Source organism: Artemia franciscana, chromosome 11 (assembly GCF_032884065.1).
Source record: "Artemia franciscana chromosome 11, ASM3288406v1, whole genome shotgun sequence".
Lineage (NCBI taxonomy): Eukaryota > Metazoa > Arthropoda > Branchiopoda > Anostraca > Artemiidae > Artemia > Artemia franciscana.
In genome coordinates this window covers 10747570-10773931 of record NC_088873.1, presented here as the reverse complement: position 1 = coordinate 10773931, position 26362 = coordinate 10747570, and the positions used below count along the sequence as shown (strand labels likewise).

The 26362-nt window shown below is 36.7% G+C and overlaps 1 protein-coding gene across 1 annotated transcript in view; it reads right to left on the bottom strand.

The window, feature by feature from the left end:
• The window catches only part of LOC136032793 (uncharacterized), a 67022-nt gene that overhangs the window by 34471 nt on the left and 6189 nt on the right, over positions 1-26362 (bottom strand). The window contains exon 3 of the mRNA XM_065713169.1: positions 11493-11827. Coding sequence (XP_065569241.1) covers positions 11493-11827 — 335 coding nt within the window. The remainder of the gene's footprint in view (positions 1-11492; positions 11828-26362) is intronic.

Below are 26362 nucleotides of genomic sequence, written 5' to 3'. Positions count from 1 at the left end.
TCAGTGCTTGGGGGAGGCCCTCCTTTTTTTTTATGGTGATCTTAGGAATAATCAATTCCTTGATTCCTTTGGAGGCACAAGGCAAAACATATTCCCTATTGCCTCGCCTTGAGTATCGGTAAGCAACGTTTGCACCATCTATTACAACTTCACGCAAGTTACGACTGTATGGAATGGGATACCCTGTTTGAATTTCTGCAACGTGTCTCATTTTCGACACCCGAGTTCTTTTGCTTTTCACGTTCGAGTTTACTGTTCTAATTTTGTTTTTATTCTTGATATTAGTGACAGTGAGATTCCTTGAAACCCCTTTATTGAAAGTAGGGAAACCAAATGTCTCCCACTTCTTCAAGGTTTTATTTTGATTTCCTGAAGGAGCCGTAATTTTATCCAACAGCAAAAATTGGTTTCCTAAACAAGAATTAAACTCATTGGCATTTTCACTGACCGATTTTATCCAGGTTCCAACATTGTCAGTTTCAAAGTCATAATATATGTAATTACTCTCAAATAGACTAGAATTCAACATACTTGTCTTTAAAATATTACACTCGGGGAGAGTATCTTCAGTAAAATTCGACTGCAAAATAGGTTTTGGCACCGAAAATTGGCTCTCTGGATTATTAATAAACATGTCTGTTTTTCCCCAGATGACATTTTCCTGAGAATTAGTAGGATTATTTTCACAGTAGTCAATAGTTAATTTTTTCAAATTTAAGCTACTTTCTTGATAATTATCAAATTTTCTGGTCTTTTTATCTACGACTATACATGGCACTGGGGGTCTAGACACTAAAAACTGATTTTCCAGATCATATACAGATATTTTATTGCTGTCAAAGTCTGTCCCAGATTGTGTTAAGTCACTTTCTGAATCATGAACAGTTAATCGCCCGGAAACTAAGCCACCTGTTTTAACAGTGTTAAGTTTTGGAATCTTAAAGTTCCGCAAATTTTCATCGGAGATTGCACAACGCTTCATTCCCCATTTCACTTCTTCTGATCTTGACAACGCTGCTTGTTTGCTTCGGTCAAAAAGAGAAGAATCATGATTTGGGGCCATGCCATCACGTTGTATCAGGAGCTTTGCATCAGATTTATTCCTTATTTCTCGCGAAAGACCCTGTCGAGCTCCATTTACCCAACTTAAATTAGGATAGAATAATGGAATACGAGTTTGAATCTTCGTCTTGAATTTAGTTTGTCTCCCTGTTTTCCCTAAAATTCCTTTGAACTTCCTAATTTGATGCCTTTTTATAGCTTCACTTTCACGTAAAGTACAAACGTTAAGGAAATTCTTTTCCAGTTTATTTGGATTATCTGAAACTGGTTGTTGTGATCCGAGCAGGACCATTGGCTGTTGTTGATCAGACGTAGATTTATCAATTTTTCTGCTCTTTTCCAGCAGAGCTTTATTTTCATCATCGGAAGAAAACGTTACATCATTAGGCATTGAATGCTGGCTTGCTCGATCAGGAGTAGAATTGCCCACGTTTTCTATGACAGATTTTATCCCAGAAGATTCGAGCTCAAAAACGTCAATTGATGGAGAAGTGGAATTACCTTTCTTTGAATCTTCCCAGTTTGATAAGTACTTGTAGATGTTTTCGTATGAAGTCATTATAAAATAGATATGTTATGCTTGGCGATCAGCAATGGCGATAATTATGATATCAAAACAGATAATAAAATATTCGAAATTCAAGGTTTTCATTTAAATTTTAAAGAATCCAGGCAGTTTTTTTGCTGGAAATATTTGCAAATTACCTATAAATACTTTTACATCCTACAAAATTGCAAGTATTTGCATTAATTCATTTTTATTGTATTTTGGTTACTAAATGTGTTGGCATTTAACAATGATGCCATTCATTTTAAGTAAAAAATACGTCATAAACAGTCAGGTTAGGTATAAGAATTATTTTACTCTAAGAACACACAACCTAAACTACTCACACAAAAAAAACTCAAAACCTAAGGAGCCCCCCCTTCCAAATAATGGAGGGGTAAAATTCTTCGCCCCCTTCGTCCGAAAAACAAATTTAAACGTTTTACGCTGACGTCATTCGTGAATGGATACGAAATTCCAGTTTTTAGCATCATCATGGAACTGTTTAAGACTATTAAAAGCGCGATTAACTTGTCAAGATTCGCTAAAACTTCATTTTGAAGGCAGGTTCATCCACATTTCGTCACTGTCTTGAGATAGGTTAGATCAGGAGGACGTAAGTGTGATTGAACATACATTGTCCTGCGGACAGTATCTCTGTGGACGCTTAGTAAAGCTCTTCGGCAATTATTTGGAAAGCGTAAAGATGTCAGACGCGACCGTTAGGCGTGATAATGACGGTCTCTGCTACAGGGTAGAGGGTCTTTCAATTAGCCCCAAAGCCAAAAATGGCAGACAAAATTGGGCTCGGCGGCGGCGTGCCGCCAAAAACCGGTCGGCGTTTGTTCTATTTTTAGAGTTTTTTGCTTGTTTTTTAAAAGTTTCAAAAATTAGGCTAAATTGATATAGTTCTTTTCGGAATTCCTTTAGAGCAAGAGTTCTTGGGGCCCACAATTCCTTTTCAGCTTTTTTAGCTTGATCAAACCTCGGACAAAATAAGGACGAGACATCAATCTTAGCTTCTCCAAACATTCTTTTAATCCAATTCATTGACAGTGAGACCTTAAACTGCCTGAAAATTGAACGAATCCTACAAAATAGAGGATTTAAAATTTACTTGAATTTAAATTTATTTGCACTAAAACTTTAAATTTATTTGCACCCTATCTGGTGCGAGAAACCTCGAGGGAATCTGATGAATATATCTTATCCATGTCTGGATTTCCTGGTCATGCAACCTACATTCCACTCCTCTGACTACCCTATACCTATTTTGCAATTCCTTGATGTCTCTTCCCTTCATTACAATACTCAGAAGAAACAATTTTCTTCTTCACTCTACCATTGTTTTTCTTTCTACGGTATCCCAATGAGAACTAAAGGTGAATGTAAAGGGTACGGCATCGGACTTTTCAGTTCCTACTGGCGGTGCTGATCTCCGTTTCATGACCCCTCAGCAAGGAAGTGCACCGGGGAGTTGCGGGCCAGTCATCCTTTGGTTTCGCACATCCTTCTACTTTACCTTCCTCAGATTTCTCCAGGTACCCAGGTATTTAGAGCTGGTTCAACTCTGGCAAAAGATACAGAATCACGCCACTGACCCTCGTTCCAAACTAAATAACCAGCGACACCAGGATTCAAACCCCTGTCATCGCGCACAAAGGATTCTAAGTCTAGAATGCTAATTTTAACCCGACTTTGGCAGAAAATTAGGAGATAGCTAATTGGCTGGGGACTTCTGAAAAGCTATATGAATATCGTCCTAGTTTTAACGGTCACATTGGCACATGGTGCCAATGTGCCAATGGTGTCAATGCCATATTCGATTCTAAACATTAAATTATACAGTCTACACAAAATGGAAGGACGGTTATCCAATGTTTCATTATTGAACGTAGGTTTTAGGAAAGTTGGGATAGTCAGTGGATTTCCTTTCTTTAGGGAAGGGGTCCTAGAAAGTGTCAAATTTGTAGTTTCCAGGGCAAAATTCTCGTGAAGGGTTCTTCCTATTAATATGGAGAGAGGATTTGATGAGAGGATGGAGGTTGTAAAATAGAATTTTTCTCCCCAATTATAATTAAGTATTTTAGCAGTGAAGTTAAGAATATATTTACATTATACTATTAGGCGGCTATTATGGAAATCTGTTTATTTTGATAAAATCCTATTTAGTTACTATTTTTTAGTTTTATTATTTGCCGTGGCCCTGTGGGTTACGCCGCTATATAATACGGGAGATTCACCAGGGATAATATTTTTCTTTATCCTCCCCTAAAAATATAAGCGTAGCAACCTGAGGCCGAAGAAAAGGCTGTAATCTCAGGTGATGTCCGCGGATCAGCTACCCCTATCAGTCGTGTGAATTTCGCCTTTGGGTTTTCGGTGGCACACCAGCGCGCCAAGGCCTTAGCATTGGCGGCAACGCACCCACCGATCTTCGGCGCAGCTTCGGGAACTACTTTCAGAATTGGTCATAGATAATAACAGTCTTTTGTTCACACTGTGATGATAGAATATTCGAAATGCGGATTCTTTCCTTTAAAGATAAGATTTGGTTTAATGAACTCAAACAAAATTCTAAAGTACAGCATTGAATTATCAAGCTATCTATTTAGTTTGATTACTTTACTGACATATTTTTTTGTCTTTGAGTAGTTACTGATTACCAACTAGTCCCCCGAAGCCGTGCTGAAAATTTCTAGCGCCGAATTTTTTCTACGATTACCAAGAGGAAAATAATACAAAATTCAGTATTCAACGGCACACGCAAAAATTTTGGATTCCCTCAAAATACTTTAATTTACTCGTTGGAGTCCTTCTTAAATAAAAGTTAACTTACTTAGGCTCTGGTCACTTGAGCCTTGTCACTGTTAGGGGAGCTTTAGAACTTTCAGTGTTAGGGGAGGGGAAAGTGGTTTAATATTTCTACACTAAGATTTATCTGTTGTCGTTACGTTTCATATTTACTTAAATTCCTGTTCATTTTGGGTTTCGTTTATTCTTTGATAGTTTCAATTATTTTCAATTATTATGTGACTTTAATTTTGCAGGTCTGACGTTTGATTGGAGTGAAAGCATTTTTATTTTTATTTTAAATATGTAATATTTTTTGGAAAGGTCATTATAAGGTTACCACTGTCCCTCCAGGAGGAGTGGCATTCATCCCGTAGTTATTGAAGAAATGAGATTCATACAGATTTTCATGGACATTTGTCTGTTCAATGAATGCCTAACCGATTTTCTGCATGGATGACTTGCTTTCGTTGAATGTCCAGGTTCATTTATTATTCCAAGCAAAATAACAAACTCCAGTCCAGTGGCAAACCCAAAAAGTTAAATACATGTCTGGTGGTAAAAATGCTAAAATAATGAAAAAATAATATAACTTATCCAAAGCATACTTCCAAGTCGACTTGTCCAGTGTCAACTTTTGGACGGCATTAAAAAACTTTTTCTTTCAAAAGAGCTTTTCTGGCTAATGTGCGTATTGTAAATAGAGACTAACTTTTATTAAGATATTGAGAAAAACGTTCCAACCAATCACGTTTTCAGACCATTGACTATATAATCAGTTGTGTTAACTATTTCTTTTTTTACAAAAAAAGTCTCAATAAAATATTGTCAACCATAATAACTAAATGCAATTTGTAGCTGATCCAGGGATGTTAACTATCATTTCGATTAGTTTAAACAGTAAAATGTTATTTTTGATAATAATTATGGAAATTCATAAAAATAGCCTGAACGTTGTCAAAAATGGCGTCGGATCCAAACAAGTTGGAATCATAATTGCCAGGCAATGACAAAAACAGGCAACCTAAGCAAAAGATATAGAAAAACCTTGGAAATATAGCATGGCACGCGGAAGAATTCTATATATAGATTCTTATTGTCCCTTGTGTTCTAACCACAGATAATGCTGGGTCCCGGCGGCTTTACCACCGGGCCCCGCGGGCCCCAGCATGGCACGTGGCAGGCTTCTATATATGGATTCTCATTGTCCCTTGTGTTCTAACCACAGATAGTGCTGGGTCCCGGCGGCTTTACCACCAGGCCCCGCGGGCCCCAGCATGGCACACGGCAGGCTTCTATATATGGATTCTCATTGTCCCTTGTATTCTGGGTCCCGGCAACGCTATGTCATTTTTGGATCGAATTGATGACGTAAATTGGACATTACTAATCTGGCCCTTTTTCTTTGAGCCGCAAGCCTGGTTTTGCGTTGCTCTGGTGTTCCCTTTTTTTATTTTTTTGACGTCATATTTTAGTTTTTTTTTTAGTTTTTTTCTTTTTTTTTTAGTTAGTTTTTTTACATATTGACGTCATACTTAGTGACAGACAGACAGTGTAACGATAAAGATAGTGTAACAGACAGACGGACGCTATATTTTTATATAGATGGATAGCCTAGTGGCTGCAGAAAAGGAGAAATGGGAAAAAAGATGCTTCTTATACAGAATTTTATGGTTGCAGCTCCTTTCCTGGTATTTCAAGCCAAAGGGCTTTAAGTTTCCCTTAATGGATTTTCGGCCCAGCCGCTTTCCATGGTGTACATTGTGTTTTTGAATATGACACCATTTTTAAGGGGTTTCAGGATTCACATTTTTTATTCAAAAAGACGAACCCCAGGGAATAAGGTAGCGAAGTCAGTAAAATATTGGACCATACCCCAGAGAAGAAACTTTTCAAAAGATGCATACGTTATATTATCTTAGGTTGCATTACTACTACTTAAATTGCGGGAACTAATGAGGCTAAGGGTATTAACGTGAAAATTTCAGGGAGCGTTTAGGGAGAGTTTCAAATTAAACCAAAAAAACTATGTGCGTGCTGGTTCGATAAGCAATGTCATAGGCAGCGAAGCACTATCTTAGGAACTTTTAAAGGAGCTCATTCGACTGGAAAGTGAAAGCTCTAGTCCCGCTTTTAAGTGTCAAGAGTGATTGGAGGGCAAGAAGCCTCCTCCAAAGCCCATTAGTTCTCTAAACATATCCATCAAAATTTTGTGATAGCGGTTTTGTTCAGCATAGTTGAAAAGAACAGTTACTATGCCTCTGGGGATGTCAACCCCCCAGAACCCTTAGAGAAATGGCTGTAAGTTTCGCAATTTGTCCATTGTTTGCATACAATATTTGTTATTGGGAAAGATGGCATGTTTGACCGGGACACAAATGACGACCGGGACACAGGGAATACATATGACGACCGGGACACAGGGACACAACTACAACGGGGACGCCGGGGGGCACGCTTTCTTTTCTTACTTTCTCTATCAGCAGCAAGCCTGTTTCCCTGCTGGTCTTTTGATTCCTCGGCACGCCTTCTTTTTTCACTTTCTCTTTTAGCAGCAAGTCTGCTTCTGCGTTGCTCTAGTAGTTCCTCGGCACGCCTTCTTTTTTCACTTTCTCTTTTAGCAGCAAGTCTGCTTCTGCGTTGCTCTGGTAGTTCCTCGGCATGCTTTCTGTTCTTTCTTTCTCTATCAGCCTCAAGCCTGTTTCCCTGCTGGTCTTTTGATTCCTCGGCACGCCTTCTTTTTTCACTTTCTCTTTTAGCAGCAAGTCTGCTTCTGCGTTGCTCTAGTAGTTCCTCGGCACGCCTTCTTTTTTCACTTTCTCTTTTAGCAGCAAGTCTGCTTTCGCGTTGCTCTGGTAGTTCCTCGGCACGCTTTCTTTTCTGACTTTCTCTATCAGCAGCAAGTTTTAGGCATAGACTCTTTGAGCATCTTCATCAGTCATTATAAACTTAAGCATTAATAGAATTCTACGCGAACATACGTCTTATATAACTTGAATGACGTCACGCCTTCAAAGCAAAAATGATGGCAACTAATTTCATGACGTCAGCCGAAACATGACGGCGAACATATGTCTTATATAACTTGAATGACGTCACCTTCAAAGCAAAAATGATGGCAACTAATTTCATGACGTCAGCCGAAACATGACGTCACCTGATCCATCCACAGATCCACACACAGACAACTTATTTTTATATATATAGATATAGGATACTATATATATATATTACTATATATATATAGGTGAGACTTTCAGAAGTGAATAGCGACGAAGACCACACTACCTTTCCATATCAAAGAAACACAACTTAGAAACAATAGAGAAATTTTCTCAAGATAGTGGAATTCAATCCAGTGAATATTTCGGCTCTATGTCCAAGGGCCGTCTTCAGCACAACACTAGAATATAATATATATATATATATATATATATATATATATATATATATATATATATGTATATATATATATATATATATATATATATATATATATATATATATATATATATATATATATATATATATATAAATAAGTTGTTTGTCTGTCTGTCGACTGACGTCATGTTTGTGTGTCGACTGACGTCATTATAAGGATTGAGCTGTATGTCGTCATGAAGTTGTTTGTCGTCTGACGTCATGTTTGTCGACTAACGAAACTACAGACCGGGACACCGGGACACAAATGACGTGTTATGTCTGTTATAACGTAATAGAGGCAACAATCTTGACAGGGCCTTTTGAGGGAGAGGCTTTTCTTATTCCACGCATTCTCATGATTCCAATGGATCTGCCTTTTCAACCTAAAAGATTGCAATTCCCAATTTGATTAGCATATTTAGTTTTCAGTCCAGAACCACTAAAGCTATTATGTAAATATCAAAAATATTTATGTTGTCTGAGCAATAGTTTTTAGTTTTTATTTCAAAATAGAAAATTACCTGACAATTTTAGAATTATATCTATCTATATATATATAAATAAGTTGTCTGTCTGTGGATCAGGTGACGTCATGTTTCTGTGTCGACTGGCGTCATGAAGTTAGTGGTCGTCATTTTTGCTATGACGGTGACGTCATTAAAGATATTTAAGACATATATGTTCACGTAGAAATCTATTAATGTTTAAGTTTAAAATGACTGATGAACTTACAATGGCAAAAGCCGATGAAGATGCTCAAAGAGTCTATGCCAAAAAACTTGCTGCTGATAGAGAAAGTCAGAAAAGAAAGCGTGCCGAGGAATCAAAAGAACAGCAAGGAAACAGGCTTGAGGCTAAAGAACGCAAAACCGCACAGTTAGATGAAGATCCACCTGGACAGCGAGAGTCAAAACATATTAAAACTGAAAATGATAGCGATGATGATTGGGTTTGGGATCTTGACTTGGATAAGGTCATCAATGCCTACCAGATTTTAGTTAAAAAAAACAAAGGTTCGGCGATATGTATTTCATAGTGAAGCTGAAAAATAAAGAAGAAAAAGAAAACTGAAAAAAGAAAAAATGTAAAAAACTAAAAAATACTAAAAAGAAAAAACACTGAAAGAGAAATTACAGACCGGGACACAAATGACGACCGGGACAGAGGGAATATAAATAACGACCGGGACACTCAAGGAGAAATTACAGACTGGGATACCGGGACACAAATGACGACCGGGACACAGGCAATATAAATGACGACCAGGACAACAATGGCAACACCCGAGGAAGCTGCTCAAAACGAATGTATTCACGCCGAAGTAGCTGAGTTGATAAAGCGTTATGTTTCAGGTTCTAGGTCCGAGAGGCTCCAGGTTTGAACCTTGGCTTTAGCATTAATACAAAAGAAGAAAAAAACTAAAAAAGGTAAAAACTACAGAAAAACTAAAAAGAAAATATATATATATATTTATATATATCATCTTTTCCACAAAAATAATAATTTAGTGCTTCTGCTTAAAAACAGCAATCGAATTGATGCCTCCTGATACGCAACTATCAACAAAGTGGCAATCGTTGTGGTCGGTGATCAGTTCTTACCTTGAGATAATATTCTTTATAGGCGAAACAATCAGTTGACAAGAACTGCTTAAACTCATCGATGCTACGATGCCCTACAATATCCTGACGAATATAAATGACGCCCGGGACACTCAAATAGAAATCACAGACTGGGACACCGGGACACAACTACAACGGGGACGCCGGGGGGCACAGGGGGATATATAAATGGCGACTCTCAGGAAAAATTTAGGGGGATGTTGAAATAAATAAAAATACACTCTATACAAGAAGGCTGTAAAATGGGCTATAGGCAGTATCCCAGGAATGGTCTAAGGTATTAAATTGAAACTTTTAGGACATATTAAGGGGAATGTTGAACTAAACAAAATACAAAATGTGCATACTCCTACAACTACTAACACTACTACTGCTGCTACTACAATTACAACTGCTACTACTACTACAGCTACTGCCACAGCTAGTGCTACGACGACTAATTCTAGTACTATTCAAGCTAAGGGTATTATAACAAAACTTTCAAGGAATGTTGAAGAGGATAGTGAACTAAATCGAAACACGCAATGTGGATGCAAGTTATCAAAAGGCTGTAACAGCTATACCTCATGAACAGCTTAAGAGTATTGTAGTACTTGACTAGAAACGAAATACAATTTAAAAGTTTTTTTTTTTAAACATTAATAAATTTAAAATTATTAAGACTTTCAAGCGTGAATGTCAGTATATATATTCTAGATTGTGAATCCATATTCATTTGTTTTTTCAACAATCCTGGTTATGATGATGATGTTTTTTTCATAATATGAAAATTAAAAACACATAGCTTGAAATAAAGATTCTTTTCAATAAAGTTCAAATTGTGTTCTGATCTTTAGAAGGCGCAGGGGGCGTCAGCCCTACTCCACTTAGTTTCTGCTCGTTTTCAATTTGATCTGGTTATTAATTGTAATTTATATTCATACTTATAATTTCTATTTATTGCTGGAGATTTATTCTAGAAAAAAGACACATCCTAAAAATTTGTCTATATGAGCATTTGTTAATTTTTTACTAGTTCAACAAACATTTGATCAGGGAGGGTGGGGGGGGGGGTTCAAACCCGGTAACACCTATCCCCCCCTCCCTGGATACGGCCTTGATTGTGAAGTCTCGAATTTATTTTTTCAATCGGAAGGAGCCCATGTTAAACTTAGACTTCAAATAGCTATTTAAAAAAGATTGTTATCTTTTTGTTATTTTTATCTTTATCATATCTTTTTGCTATCATATTATTATTTTTTATTATTAGAAAATATTTAAATAGAAATTTAAAAAAGATTGATCCACCTTTTAAAAAAAGGCGGATCAATCAAACGTTTTAAGCGAAAATCGCCCAGAGACTACAGTGTCGACACAAGGACCTTAGTAATCAAGAAACGTCATCAATCCGATAAAATACCAATTTAGTTGCCACAACACAGTGGCGAAAGGTTAAGTTTTCAAAACAATGAACAATACTGAATACTAATTATATCAAAAGAAATTACGCAATTGTGAGGGCAGCAATTTTTATATTTGGGAAGAAAATTGCATGGTAAATTAACTTTTTTCTGTCTATTTCCCCCTGTACTACACCCTACTACTTCCCCGTAGATAGACTTTTCAACAGAGAACAGCGGGACCCTGGCGATAATATTGAAGAATATGATATGTTTTCGGACTCATCTTCAGTGCCAAAGCCTGAAAATGTAAAAAGCAAAAAAAGAGTCGTTTGAAGACTAAAAAGCCACAAAGACTAACAACCAGGAAAATATATAATCAAATAGCTTGACGGCTGAAGCCGTCTCTCTTGAGCCTACCAATAAGGCTGCTGTTGGATATGAAATTTACAGCTTAGAATCTAAAAATCTTGCATACAGAACTCAACCAATCTCAGGCGGTAATACCTTTAGTATATCCTTTATTTGTTTAGGAATCTACTCGTTTTCTATGGTATTAACTAACTGCTTGACTACCCGGAAAATATTAATCAGGTTCTGGGTAACTCTAATTGCCATTCTTACTTCTACTAGCCAAATATTCACAAAAGTTCATCGGAAGCTTACTTTTTCTGTTCTTCTTCAGGCCATTTTCGTCTAACATGAGATTCAGGTAGTGGTATGACAGATGAAACCTCCATATTTGGTGGCACTATTCTATGGGTTTTCTTTATTCGATTAGATAGTTTTTCGTGTTCAGCTTGTATCCGCCTATAGGCAGTCTCAAGGTATTGTACTCTGGATTGCCCCTCAGTCTTGGTCCGCTTTCTCTCTTCTTTCTCACGGCGTAAGCTTGTCTCCAGATCTTTAATGGATTGTTGTAATTTTGCTTCTTTTCGGCCAGCTTCAGAAAGAGCCCGGGACTGTTTTGCATTTTCACTTGACAGCTTGGCACATTTTCTCTGGAATTAATAAATATTTCAAGATTTTTACAATAAATCAGTGTTTAACAAAGTTAACATGTTAGCTTTTGTATTCAAACATTTTAGGTTTCTTGAAACTGATATTTTTTTTAATAATTCAAGCCCAATTTCAAACTCTACACGGAAAATAAACGAACCGACACTCTACCCACACAGTATATATTCTATATGCGGTCTGTCTTGTCCAGAAATTAGTTTATATTTCAAATAAATTTATCCCAAAAAGGAAAAACCTTTGGTTTTTTCTTAACAAGAACCTAGGAAAGAACAAATCACGTTGACATAACCTTTATTCAGGCCGCTATTTCAAGTAAATTAATTTTAAAAAAACTTTTTCAACAAAAGAATTTTGCAAAGAAAAGTAAAGGGCTATACTAAACCAAAGATGAGCAGAAATAAAGTCAAATAATTTTTCAAGCGTAAAACTATCATAAATCACTATCAATAAATATTGAAACCCAAAACAAACAGAAATTACAATAAATAACCGAATCAAACTCAAAACGAACAAAACTGATAGGAGTAGGGCTGACACCCTCTGTCCCTTCTAAAGACCTTACCTTAGACCTTAACTTCTTCAGTGCCTCAAGAGGCAAACAGGGTGTCAGTGGCAAACAGGGCGTCAGTGAGTAGCCTCAAATATTCCCTTAAGTGGGCTTCAGCGTAGATATCCTCCCACTCTTCGACGAGACTCGTCTGGAAGGCTCTTCTGTCACGTTCGTACATTATACTGCGCGTGTTCTTTGGTCTTCCTCGCTAATGGGCACTTTCCGGTTGCCAGAAACGGTGGCCAATGCACCCTAAAATCCATCATATTCATGAGCCTCAGAAGGAGCTCATTTTTTCAGAAGACGGGTCGGTTGTCTTTGTATTTATATATTTTTTTTAATTTTCAGTTGAGTTTATTTGCAAGCTGCTGAGTTACCTTCTCAGTAGGAGCCTCCCCAGGCCACTTAGCGCATCCCCAGGTGGCGGATCGGAGAAAATCCTGCAGATATGTAGGATACCTCCATGGAGAAGGGAGGCGCGGACCAAAGGGTGACCCGGTTCTGGGGGTCTAGAAAAACAACTGGAACACCCTCATCCGGGGGACATAAATACAGACGAAGGCGGAGGACGGTCCCTATGATGTGTACTGGACAGGGCTCACCGACGTGTGGACACGTCCCGCCAGTCTTAATCCACCCCCAGCAATGAGTAAATTATTGGCAACGTAGGATGCCATAAGGGCGCATTATCCGTAAGAGATATAGTCGCCACCTGCTAGCGACAGAGAGGAGTGGCTTACCAGTGTCCTGACGTCTGCCAAGAAACCTCTTTTTTTCACTTTTATGATGATTATGAGCAAAAAAATGAATGTGAGAACCATTGCTACCACGTCTGAGGAAACTGATGATGCTACCGCGTCGGGGGAAACCGGCGATGCTACTAGGTCCGGGGTAGCCAACAATGCGCCGACTGCAAATCGCGCGAATACCTCAACTTTGAGAACTCCACCATTAGAGGCCATTATATCACCTTAATCAACTTTATCAATTGGTGCCGTCAACATCAGAGCACTTGCAAAACATGGAAAAAGGGAAGCCCTTCTGAGAGAGATAAACCGTTACAACTGGGACGTAGTCGGCCTATCCGAAATCCACCTCCTAGTCACCAGCAAAGAAAAACTTGATGACGCTACCCTTATACTGCCAGGACGTATTGACGGGAAACACCAGCAGGGAGTTGGCTTCCTGCTCTCCAGTATGACTAGGAGATCAGTAATCGCAGCAATACGCCATCCCTGAACATCCGATCAAGATCCGCCTGAAAGGCTCGCCAGCAAATCTCACAATTATCCAAGTATATGCACCCGACTCCAGCATAGATGATGAAAAATATGAAAATTCCTATCTCCAACTTCAGTGTCTAGTGGACTCCGTGCCAAAAAATATATAGCGTTTGTCATCAGGGACTCTAACGCCGTTGTCGGTGACGACCTATCTGACAACGAAGACGTGATGGGTGAATTCGGCAAGGGCCGGATGAACAAAAGAGGAGTGCTTTTTCGAACTTTGCCGAGATAATGATTTTATTACTGTAAAACATTCTTCAAACACAGAGCCCGACGTAAAACAACCTAAACGTCCCCAGATGGAAGGAATCAGAATCTAATAGATTATATCCTTATATCTAGACGCTGGAAATCTTCCACTACAAACACAGTCACTTTGGCTGGCGGCGACTTCGACAGCGACCACTCGCTTGTTATGACTTCATTTGAACTACGTCTAAAAGCGGCCGCGAAACTCTCCAAACCCCCCCCCCCCGATTCAGAATAGATCTTTTAGAAGACCACACTATCCGACAAATACACCACTACTCTTTCCGAAAGAATTTCAGAACTCCTCTCTACATTCCCGGAAACTCTATCAAAGGGTGACATCGACAATCTTGTGAAGACTAGCTCGCAGGTTATATGCGATGTCGCCTAGTCAACCTGGGAGTCAAAATTGATAATGAGAGATAATCACATTATGCGAAGAAAACCGCAAAAACACAAACAAACTAAATAGAGAAAGTCGGGACATGTACAAACAATTGAAATGTATGACAGAGAAAGCAACTCACCGTGCTCACCGCTCCTACATAAGAGAAGAAAGCGAGCAATGCGAAGTGGCATTCAAGAAAGGCGATACTCACTTCATGTACAGACGAGTGCAGGAAGTAACCAAAAAAAGGGACTGAAAGCATGTACCCTCCTCGATGAAGATGGTAACCAGATCCAAACTACAGACGGGATCTGAACCAGATGGAAAGAAGACTTTGAGAGCAAATTAAACTCAACGATCCTTCCAGACCCATCGCCATTTAACACTCTCCCCGTAATTGCCGCAGACCCAAGTCCACCCCCACTTCGTTCTGAGACAGAATTGGTTATAGGGGTTTAAGGACAAACAAAGCTGCAGGCCCAGATGGAATCCAACTAGAGTTACTAAAAGTAAATTCCGATCCTCTTGTAGACCTGTACCTAAGAATTGCTAATGCTGCTTGGGAAGAATTTCACTTTCCCTCCTCATGGTGTGAAGCCACAATAGTTCCACTCAATAAGAAAGGTTCGAAAGAAATCTGTGATAACTACCAGACTATAAGCCTTACGAGCCACGCCACTAAAATACTCACTAGAGTAAGGCTGGAGCGTCTAAGAGCTAAAGCTTCAACTGTTATTCCAAAATATTACGCCAGTTTCCACCAAAACAGGTCAACGATTGATCAGATATTTACGCTTCGTCAGATTATTGAAAATATCTTGAGCTTGAACTTAGTATTTTCATATATATATATATATATATATATATATATATATATATATATATATATATATATATATATATATATATATATATATATATATATATATATATATATATATATATATATATATATATATATATATATATATACTAGCTGTTGGGGTGGCGCTTCGCGCCACCCCAACACCTAGTTGGTGGGGGCGCTTCGCGCCCCCCCCAAGCCCCCCCGCGCGCGTAAGTCGTTACGCGCCATAATAGTTACGCGCCATTGTAGTTGTGTCCCTATGTCCCACCTGTGAATATAGATAGATATATATATATGGTTTTAACTACGTAAAACTTGCGAATATACAACATTCTTTGCTGTCCCATTGTCTTTGCATATAAATAGATTGTCAGGTTTACCGACTCTTGAACATGCAACATATAATGGTCCATGGGAAAACAATCTGTATTCAGATCTATACCTCATGATTCTAATGATTGCCCTTGAGCTTTGTTGATGGTGATTGCTAATCGACCATTCCCTGTCCCGGTGTCCCGGTCGTCATTTACATCCCCCTGTTTCCCCCGGTGTCCCCGTTGTAGTTGTGTCCCTGTGTCCCGGTCGTCATTTATATTCCCTGTGTCCCGGGTCCCGGTCGTCATTTGTATCCCGGTGTCCCGGTCTGTATATACATTCGTTTTTTAGTTTTGTTTTTCTCCTTTATTTTTTTCCTTTTTTTTTCTTTTTTAGCTTATTTAGATTTTTAGATTTTTTAGTTTTTTTATTAGTTTTTAGTTTTTTTTTCTTTTTAGTTTTTTTGTCCCGGTCGTCATTTATATCCCCCTGTTTCCCCCGGTGTCCCCGTTGTAGTTGTGTCCCTGTGTCCCGGTCGTCATTTATATTCCCTGTGTCCCGGTCGTCATTTGTATCCCGGTGTACCGGTCTGTATATACATTCGTTTTTTAGTTTTGTTTTTCTCCTTTATTTTTTTCCTTTTTTTTTCTTTTTTTTATACTCCCTGTGTCCCGGTGCTTTGTTGATTGCTAATCGAACATTCCTTTTGTCCTGGTCGCTTTCTCTTTGAGTGTCGTCATTTATTTTTTTCTTTTTTAGTTCTTTTAGTTTTTACCTTTTTTAGTTTTTTTTAGTTTTTAGTTTTTTTAGTTTTTTACCTTTTTTTAGTTTTTTTAGTTTTTTTAGTTTTTTAGCTTTTTTATTTTTTTTATTAGTTTTTAGTTTTTTTGTAGTTTTTGCCTTTTTTTTAGTTTTTTTAGTTTTTTAGCTTTTTTATTAGTTTTTAGTTTTTTTTGTAGTTTTTGCCTTTTTTTAGTTTTTTTTAGTTTTTTAGCTTTTTTATTTTTTTTATTAGTTTTTAGTTTTTTTTGTAGTTTTTGCCTTTTTTTCTCTTTGAGTGTCGTCATTTATTAGTTTTTGCCTTTTTTTCTCTTTGAGTGTCGTCATTTATTAGTTTTTTCCTTTTTTTTTTAGTTTTTTATTGGTTTTTACCTTTATTTTAGCTTATTTTTCAGTTTTTTCCTTTTTTTTAGTTTTTTTTTATTTTTTATTTTTTTTAGTTTTTTACCTTTTTTTAGTTTTTTTAGTTTTTTTAGTTTTTTAGCTTTTTTACTTTTTTTATTAGTTTTTAGTTTTTTTTTGTAGTTTTTGCCTTTTTTTAGTTTTTTCAGTTTTTTTTTAGTTTTTTTTTGTAGTTTTTGCCTTTTTTTAGTTTTTTTAGTTTTTTAGCTTTTTTATTTTTTTTATTAGTTTTTAGTTTTTTTTGTAGTTTTTGCCTTTTTTAGTTTTTTCAGTTTTGACGTCACCTGATCCAGTTTTTTCAGGTGACGTCACCTGACACATCCATCCACACATCCATCCACAACTTATTTTTATATATATAGATATATATATATATATATATATATATATATATATATATATATATATATATATATATATATATACTTTTCATTGACTTGAAGCAGGCTTTCGACCTCATATGGAGAGAAGGTATGTGGCCCATTCTTCTCCACTTGGGTATGCCACAAAACTTTATCAAGGATATGTACTTAAAGTTCCGAAGCCGCGTCATGACGGGAGAGGGCCTTTTCGACAGCTTCGAAACATCGACATGTATGTTGCAGGGTTGCTTGCTTTCACCGGAACTGTTTAACCTGTTCCTTACGCCTGTTCTTACACTCCTTGACAAATCGTCAGGTGTTCTCATGGAGGGGGGGATATTGATTGATAAATTAGTTTATGCAGACGACATAGACCAAATAAATAGAGCCTTGGGGATCTTCAGTCCCAGGCCAGAAACATCGAATTAACCACCAGCCGCTTTGGCATGACCATCAATTCCTCAAAAACGAAAGCCGTGCTCTGCTCGCGAAAGCCGGAAAATCAAGAAAGCTTAAGCCTCCAGTTCAGTGATGACAACATAGAATGGGTTGAAGATTTCACCTAACTTGGTAGGCTTATAACGTCCGATAACAACCACTCGAAAGATATTAAGAGGCAACTGGCGCTTGTCCACTCTAGCTTTGAAGCCTTGATGCCGATCCGGAGGAAAAAGAATTTGTCGGCAGTGCTAAAAACAAGACTCTTCGACACACTAGTTATCCCCATTGCCATTAACGCTTGTGAATCACGGACCCTCAAATTAGATGACCAACGTCGCCTAGTCTCATTCGAAACAAAGTCACTTCGCCGTATTGCGGGCATTACATACCTGGACAAGATCTCTAATATTAGGCTGTTTGAAAGGCTCAAGATCAAACACACCCTACTTGACAAAATAAAACTGCACCAACTTAGGTGGCTAGGCAACATCCAGCGTATGGAAGATCCCCGTCTTCCGAAAATAGTCTTCCGTGGTCGCGTGCGTGGTTCTCGCCCCAGAGGTTAGCCCCCGAAGAGATGGAAAGACAACTTCTCTACACTCAACCTGCCGCAAATTCTACGCTTGACTGAAGATAGGTGCTAATACAGACGCCACATCAACAACATAGTGAATAAAGAAGATCCAAAACAACGTTCGAGGATGGATGGGACTTAAGTCAAGTTATTTGCAGCCAAAACAAGAACAGGAACTTCACAACTATAAACAAGTAAAAATGATCTATAATAATTCAATTTGCAATCTAACCCATTCATTTCTTCTACTTCTTTGAGAGATGCGTGAACTTGATTATGAGGTCTGAATTCTCCTTTTGTATGTCCTTTTCATACCTCTCTTTCATCTGTTTGTTTTTTCCTCTTCTTGCGTTTTCATGGCATTCTCTAGTAGGGAATTGGCCATGGCAATATCCACAGAATTCTTTGAGCCCAACACTCTCTGTAAGCAATCGGTGGCGTTTTTCAAGACGGCATCAATAATTGTTCGTTTTTGTTTTTCAGAGGCCCGCTTTTCTTGGAATGACTCCTCAAGTCTATCTAGCTTCTATTTTTTGCTAAAGAAATCAACTTCGTTCAGCTCTCTTTCTTTCTGTTTGACCCTTCATTCAGCAACTTATTATTTTGCCTTGGTCTTCAAATGCTCTTGGCATTTTGACCATGCCAACCGAGCAAAAGCCAACAATTCTTTGAGAATAGGAAATCTTTCGGGTTTGCATTCATATGTATTCAATTCGTCAATTAAAAACAGCTTCGTATTCAGAACTCTTTCTGACATAGATGCTCTTTCTGAGGGAAGAAGAATTTCTGTGAGCGAAAAACCTCTCTCTACGTCAACACAGCCGTGAGATAATGTCAACAAAGCTTTTACAAGCTTCGACAAAAAGCGTACACTTTTACCCACTAAAAAGTCTGTCAAAGCGAAAATTTGAAGCCAGTAATAGTCAATCAATAGTAATAGTCGATGAAGCCAGTAATAGCAAGCAATATCCACTCGCTGTCAACGTCGTCAAAACTTACTCCTATTGGGATCTCTTGAGCAGGCACAACTATACTTGATAGACTTCTAGCTCTTTTCCTTTCCCTGGGTTCCAGAAACCTGAGTGCTTCGAGAAGGCTATGAGAAGAAATGGGGTACTTCTTGATCTTGTGTTCTGCAGCTGCTTGAAATGCCTTCGCATCCTTCGACAGAACCCTTGTGTTTATATCAAGGCGGGTTTCTGAGCATCTAACGCAAACTCAAGCTGACCATCTACAATAGTGTCCTGCAAATAGTTTTCTAAGTTCTCAAGCAAACTCGTAAACACTTCATTAGCAGACATGAGAATGTCGGGTTTCAGAAGTCTCAATAAAACCAATAAGAAAAAAGTGTTTCAGCACAGCATGAAGAGCACGCACAAGGGCTCCATTCTGCGGAAAGGCTGCTGTAAATTTCGTAAAAAAAAAAAGCTCAGATGATAAATGCACGAATTCAAGTTCTGCAAGCATATTTTTCCCTTTTTAGGTAGCTTAAAATCTTGAGGTACCTTACTGACGACGCAATATTCTTTAAATGTTTCTCAATGGCACGTAATGTTAAAAATACTCTAAGAGTGCCAGCTGCTGATCAATCGCTCAGCGAACAGCAGGACTAAAAGTGAGTTACCCTTTTATGACTTGCTGAATGAAACTATTGTATGGGATGACTTTATTTTTCTTGCATTCTCGAAAATACTAACATTGCGCAGTAGAACCAAGAGAAAAATGCCTTAAGATGACAACAAAGTCGGATGACTCCTCGCCAAATTCCTGGAACCCTTTCATTAATCCGTTGTGCATGATATGGATGCTACACGTTCCAGCGTTCACAAGCTTTTTCAAAGACTTTTTCTTCGTGAATGCATTCATTTGCCACTACACCCTTTTATTGACATTAGGCCCATCGCTGTTTATCATTATTAGTCTTTCAAGAGGCGAATTTTCCCAACGCATGACATCAGCATTTTTACAATGTCCTCACCAGTTGCATGTCCCATGAAGTACGTAATCAGAAGGCGGCAAGTAATTTGATCGCAATCTGTTGCTCTTTTTTTCCTTTAACGGTTTGTTTTTTCCGGTTTAACGGATTGTTTTTTCCATGGACAATTATATGTTGCATGTTCAAGAGTCGGTAAACCTGACAATCTATTTTTATGCACAGACGATGGGACAGCGAAGAATGTTGTATATTCGCAAGTTTTACGTAGTTAAAAACATATATATATATATATATATATATATATATATACTAGCTGTTGGGGTGGCGCTTCGCGCCACCCCAACACCTAGTTGGTGGGGGCGCTTCGCCCCCCCCCCCCAAGCCCCCCCGCGCGCGTAAGTCGTTACGCGCCATAATAGTTACGCGCCATTGTAGTTGTGTCCCTATGTCCCACCTGTGAATATAGATATATATATATATATGGTTTTAACTACGTAAAACTTGCGAATATACAACATTCTTTGCTGTCCCATTGTCTTTGCATATAAATAGATTGTCAGGTTATCCCCCTGTTTCCCCCGGTGTCCCCGTTGTAGTTGTGTCCCTGTGTCCCGGTCGTCATTTATATTCCCTGTGTCCCGGGTCCCGGTCATCATTTGTATCCCGGTGTCCCGGTCTGTATATACATTCGTTTTTTAGTTTTGTTTTTCTCCTTTATTTTTTTCCTTTTTTTTTCTTTTTTAGCTTATTTAGATTTTTAGATTTTTTAGTTTTTTTTATTAGTTTTTAGTTTTTATTTCTTTTTAGTTTTTTTGTCCCGGTCGTCATTTATATCCCCCTGTTTCCCCCGGTGTCCCCGTTGTAGTTGTGTCCCTGTGTCCCGGTCGTTATTTATTTTTTAGTTTTTTACCTTTTTTTAGTTTTTTTAGTTTTTTAGCTTTTTTATTTTTTTTATTAGTTTTTAGTTTTTTTTGTAGTTTTTGCCTTTTTTTTAGTTTTTTTAGTTTTTTAGCTTTTTTATTAGTTTTTAGTTTTTTTTGTAGTTTTTGCCTTTTTTTAGTTTTTTTAGTTTTTTAGCTTTTTTATTTTTTTTATTAGTTTTTAGTTTTTTTTTGTAGTTTTTGCCTTTTTTTAGTTTTTTCAGTTTTGACGTCACCTGATCCAGTTTTTTCAGGTGACGTCACCTGATCCACGATCCACAGATCCACAGACAACTTATTTTTATATATATAGATAGTTTTTTTTTTTTTACTTATGTCCTGGTCGTCATTTATACTCCCTGTGTCCCGGTGCTTTGTTGATTGCTAATCGAACATTCCTTTTGTCCTGGTCGCTTTCTCTTTGAGTGTCGTCATTTATTAGTTTTTTCCTTTTTTTTTTAGTTTTTTATTGGTTTTTACCTTTATTTTAGCTTATTTTTCAGTTTTTTCCTTTTTTTTAGTTTTTTTTTATTTTTTATTTTTTTTAGTTTTTTACCTTTTTTTAGTTTTTTTAGTTTTTTTAGTTTTTTAGCTTTTTTACTTTTTTTATTAGTTTTTAGTTTTTTTTTGTAGTTTTTGCCTTTTTTTAGTTTTTTCAGTTTTTTTTTTAGTTTTTTATTGGTTTTTACCTTTATAGTTTTTTTAGTTTTTTAGCTTTTTTATTTTTTTTATTAGTTTTTAGTTTTTTTTTGTAGTTTTTGCCTTTTTTTAGTTTTTTCAGTTTTGACGTCACCTAATCCAGTTTTTTCAGGTGACGTCACCTGACACATCCATCCACACATCCACAGACAGACAACTTATTTTTATATATATAGATACCCAAAGAGAAAGTGACCGGGACACAAATGACGACCGGGACACAGGGAATATAAATGACGACCAGGACATAAGTAAAAAAAAAACTAAAAACTAATAAAAAACTAAAAAAGCTAAAAAACCTAAAGAAGAAAAAAAAAATAAAAAAAGGAAAAAAACTGAAAAATAAAGGAGAAAAACAAAACTAAAAAAATAAAAATAAAAATAAAAAAAACTAAAAAGGTAAAAACTACAAAAAAACTAAAAAGATCTAAAAAAACTAAAAAAAAGTAAAAACCAAAAAAAAAAAACAAAAAGAAAAAAAGGGGAAAAACACAAACATTTATTTCATCATATACCAATTCAGAAACGAATGTATATACAGACCGGGACACCGGGACACAAATGACGACCGGGACACAGGGAATATGAATGACGACCGGGACACAGGGACACAACCACAACGGGGACGCCGGGGGGCACAGGGGGATATATAAATGACGACGGGGACACAGGGAATGTTCGATTAGCAATCACCATCAACAAAGCTCAAGGGCAATCATTAGAATCATGAAGTATAACTAAAAAAAACTAAAAAAAGGGTAAAAAACTAAGAAAAAGACCAATTCAAAAACGAATGTATATACAGACCGGGACACAAATGACGACCGGGACACCGGGACACAAGGAATATAAATGACGACCGGGACACAGGGAATATAAATGACGACCAGGACACAACTACAACGGGGACGCCGGGGGGCACAGGGGGATATATAAATGACGACGGCGACACAGGGAATGGTCGATTAGCAATCACCATCAACAAAGCTCAAGGGCAATCATTAGAATCATGAGGTATAGATCTAAATACGGATTGTTTTCCCATGGACAATTATATGTTGCATGTTCAAGAGTCGGTAAACCTGACAATCTATTTATATGCACAGACAAGACAATGGGACAGCGAAGAATGTTGTATATTCGCAAGTTTTACGTAGTTAAAAACACACACACACACATATATATATATATATACATATACATATACATATATATATATATATATATATATATATATATATATATATATATATATATATATATATATATATATATATATATATATATATATATATATATATATATATATATATATATATATATATATATATATATATATATATATATATCTATATTCACAGGTGGGACACAGGGACACAACTACAATGGCGCGTAACGACTTACGCGCACAGGGGGGCTTGGGGGGCCCGAAGCGCCCCCACAAACTAGGTGTTGGGGTGGCGCGAAGCGCCACCCCAACAGCTAGTCCTTCCTAAAATCAAATTTCATTAATATCTCACCACCCATTCGTAAGTTAAAAATATTTCATTTTTTCTATTTTTTCCGAATTAACCAGCCCCCCACTCCCCCCTAGATGGTCAAATCACGAAAAAGACTATTTCTAATTTAATCTGGTAAAAAAAAACATTATATCTCTCTTTCTTTCAAAACTCAACAAAAAGTTGAACATGTTTTCAACTCGGGAAAAGATAAAACTGAACCTATACTAGGTAGTGATGTCCACAGAGTCCCGTGTTCATATGATAAATTTTACATTGTAGGACCCATCAACAACTGAGGGAATGTTTGCATGTACGCAAAAATTCAATAGATAAGTCCCTGAGATTCGAAAATAAAAATGACAATTATGATTCTGCTTTGGCCCTGCATATCTTTGAAAATCCTGAACAATTGGTTCTTTTTGAGTAGGAAACTTTAATATCTACTGTAAATGGCCTACTGTAATCTTTTAAAGAGGCAATTGAGATAACAAAATATATAAACAGAAATTTGGCTATAAATAGGGACAAGGAGATATTTCCTTAAGCCCAATTTATAACAACTTAATTTCAAAAGATTCAATCAATATTTTCGCTTTCTCTAATTTAAGATAACATGTCCACATATCTAATAAAAATCAAAGTTGCAGAAAGGCAAAGTCTATTGCGAGGCAAAAAATACTAGTTTAATCCAATTGGTGAATTTTCATTAATTTATTTCTGTTTTTTTTTATTCAGCATTTATTCTGCTTTTGCTAGGTTCATTTCGAAAGGTCAGACTTTTTTTTTTAGCTCTGAGGATGACTTTGCGGAGGTCCTTGTTGAAATATTTGCTTGTTCTTCGTCTTCATATTTCACCACTGACTGTCAAAATCCTCGTTTTCTCACCTATATAGTAGTATTTTTCATTTATTATATCCTTTCCTCTCTTGGTTTCATACCTCATTGTATAGCCAGTGTGGTATTAGAGCGTATTTACGTCAAGCTTACGGGGAGCATTTGACCAATATTGTTTTAGATTTTTTAAATTGTGCTAAAAAACATTCAGATTTTATTTGTCAGTTCAATTTTTTAGAAACTTGCAAAAGACACCGAGCTCTTCCTCCTTCTTTATGTTTCACCCCACATTTAGGCACACAATCTGAAGGCCGGTTTATCCAGAGAATGGGTTTCAAAACTTTAACAGACATTTTAAAAGACCATAGATTCAAAAAATACGTCCTTAGAAATAAAATATTTAGTTTCAAATCTTTATTATATCAGACTTTAGCCATTTCAAATTTTCACCAAATTTTAAATATCTCACAAAGGTCTTTCCAACACGTTTTTCATTTAGCAAAAACTTGCTTTATGGAAAAATTTTCAAAATTGGAATCTCAACAGTTGCATCAAACATGAATTTTCCTTCCTAGATTTTGTCTTGGTCCTCCTTTGGAAAATCTATCCCCCAAGACTTTTACATCCAAGGACCTATGTATTCTATCAAAAGGTCATAAATTTGCAATGGCTCAAACACATGTAAATATACCAGAAATTATTACGGGTGTGGAATCCAGAATTTTTAGCCCTTGTTGTGAGGTTGAAAATCAAGACCTACTCAGAGGAGAGATCGTAAAGATTTCTTATTATTATTGATTATAAGCCATCATTGTTGCTTTCAACTCAATCAAAGGAAGAAATTGAAATCTTCCGAAACTTCAAAAAAGATAAAAAACTCAGTAATTACAAGAGCAGACAAAGGAAACACAATTGTAATTACGCATTCTGCAGATTATCAAATTAAAATAAAAACCCTTTTAATGGATAAAAATACTTGCAAAGAAATAAAAACTGGTCCCACGGATAAATACACACAGCAGTTGAGAAAAGAATTAAAAAATTTAAAAGACAATAGACTAATTAACCCTGAAATGTACAGAAAATTCTACTCCAAAGGTTGTTCAGCTCCAAAATTTTATGGTCAACCTAAAATCTATAAGAAAGATTTTCCGTTACGTCATATCGTAGCATGTTATGGTTCTCCAGCTACAGGCGTAGGAAAGTTCTTAGTCACCATTTTTAAGACTTTTTTAAGCACACAAAAATCTTATGCAAAAACTTCCATAGATCGTGTTGACAAGTGAAAAATCAAAGTATAACAGGAAAAACAATCTTATCTAGTTATGATGCAATTTCCATGTACACTTCATGCGATGTCCATAAATGTAAGCAGGCCTTAGAAAGAAAATCAGAAGAAAATTCTGCTTGGTCAGATTACAAAACCTTGTAAATTGACTCATTAACAACACTTGTTCGTCTTTGTAACAAGTTTTCTTTGTATTTTAAGTTCCAAGAAAAATGTTTCCTTCAAATCATAGGCCTACCCATGGACACTGTTTTGTCTCCTTATTTGGCATATTTTTACAGGGATCTCAAAGCACAATCTGCTTACACAATAATGATACTAGTTCGTCTTTGTAACAAGTTCTAAAAACTTTTCCTCCAAGTCATGGCCTACACATGGTCACTGCTTTGTCTCCTTATTTGACAAATTTTTACATGGATTTCATAGAACAATCTGCTTTGAATAGTTTCCACTTAAACCACTTTCTCTGGTTTCGCTTCACTGATGATATTCATTCTATTTGGGAACAATAGACAGGAGTCTCTAAAAGATTTTTTAGCACATTTGAACTCTTTCGATTTGAATCTCCAATTCACAATAGAAATGGATGATTCAGGAAAGCTCCCTTTCTTGGATGTTTTAATTATAAAAAACACTCCTAGTCTTGAATTTTCTATACATAAAAAACCATCCCATAATGATTGGCATGTCCCGTTAAATCACACTCTTTCTGTGAAAAGAGGAGTAATAATCACTTTAGTCGACAGAGTTCTAAAAATGTGTTCACGTAATTATGTAAATTTTGATTTAAATTATGTTAAAGATATTCTATTTTGCAGTGGCTACCAAATTAACTGTATTGAAAATATCACAGATAGACAATTAAAAATGATAAAACAGGAAAATAGGGAGCCCATCCCCCTTGATTCTGTTACCCTGGCAATTGAGAACTAAACTTTGACCACTTTACCATACATTTTGTTTAGCTCAACATCTTCCTTAACATATCCTAACAGTTTCAACTTAAAACCCTTGACCATTCCGGGATGTTCCTAATGTGTCCTTTTGACAATAAGTTAACCAGCACAAGTTAAGCACTCCCCTCCATCTAATTTTGTTCGAAAGTATAACAGTTCAAAATTATCTAATTATCGAAATTATCTA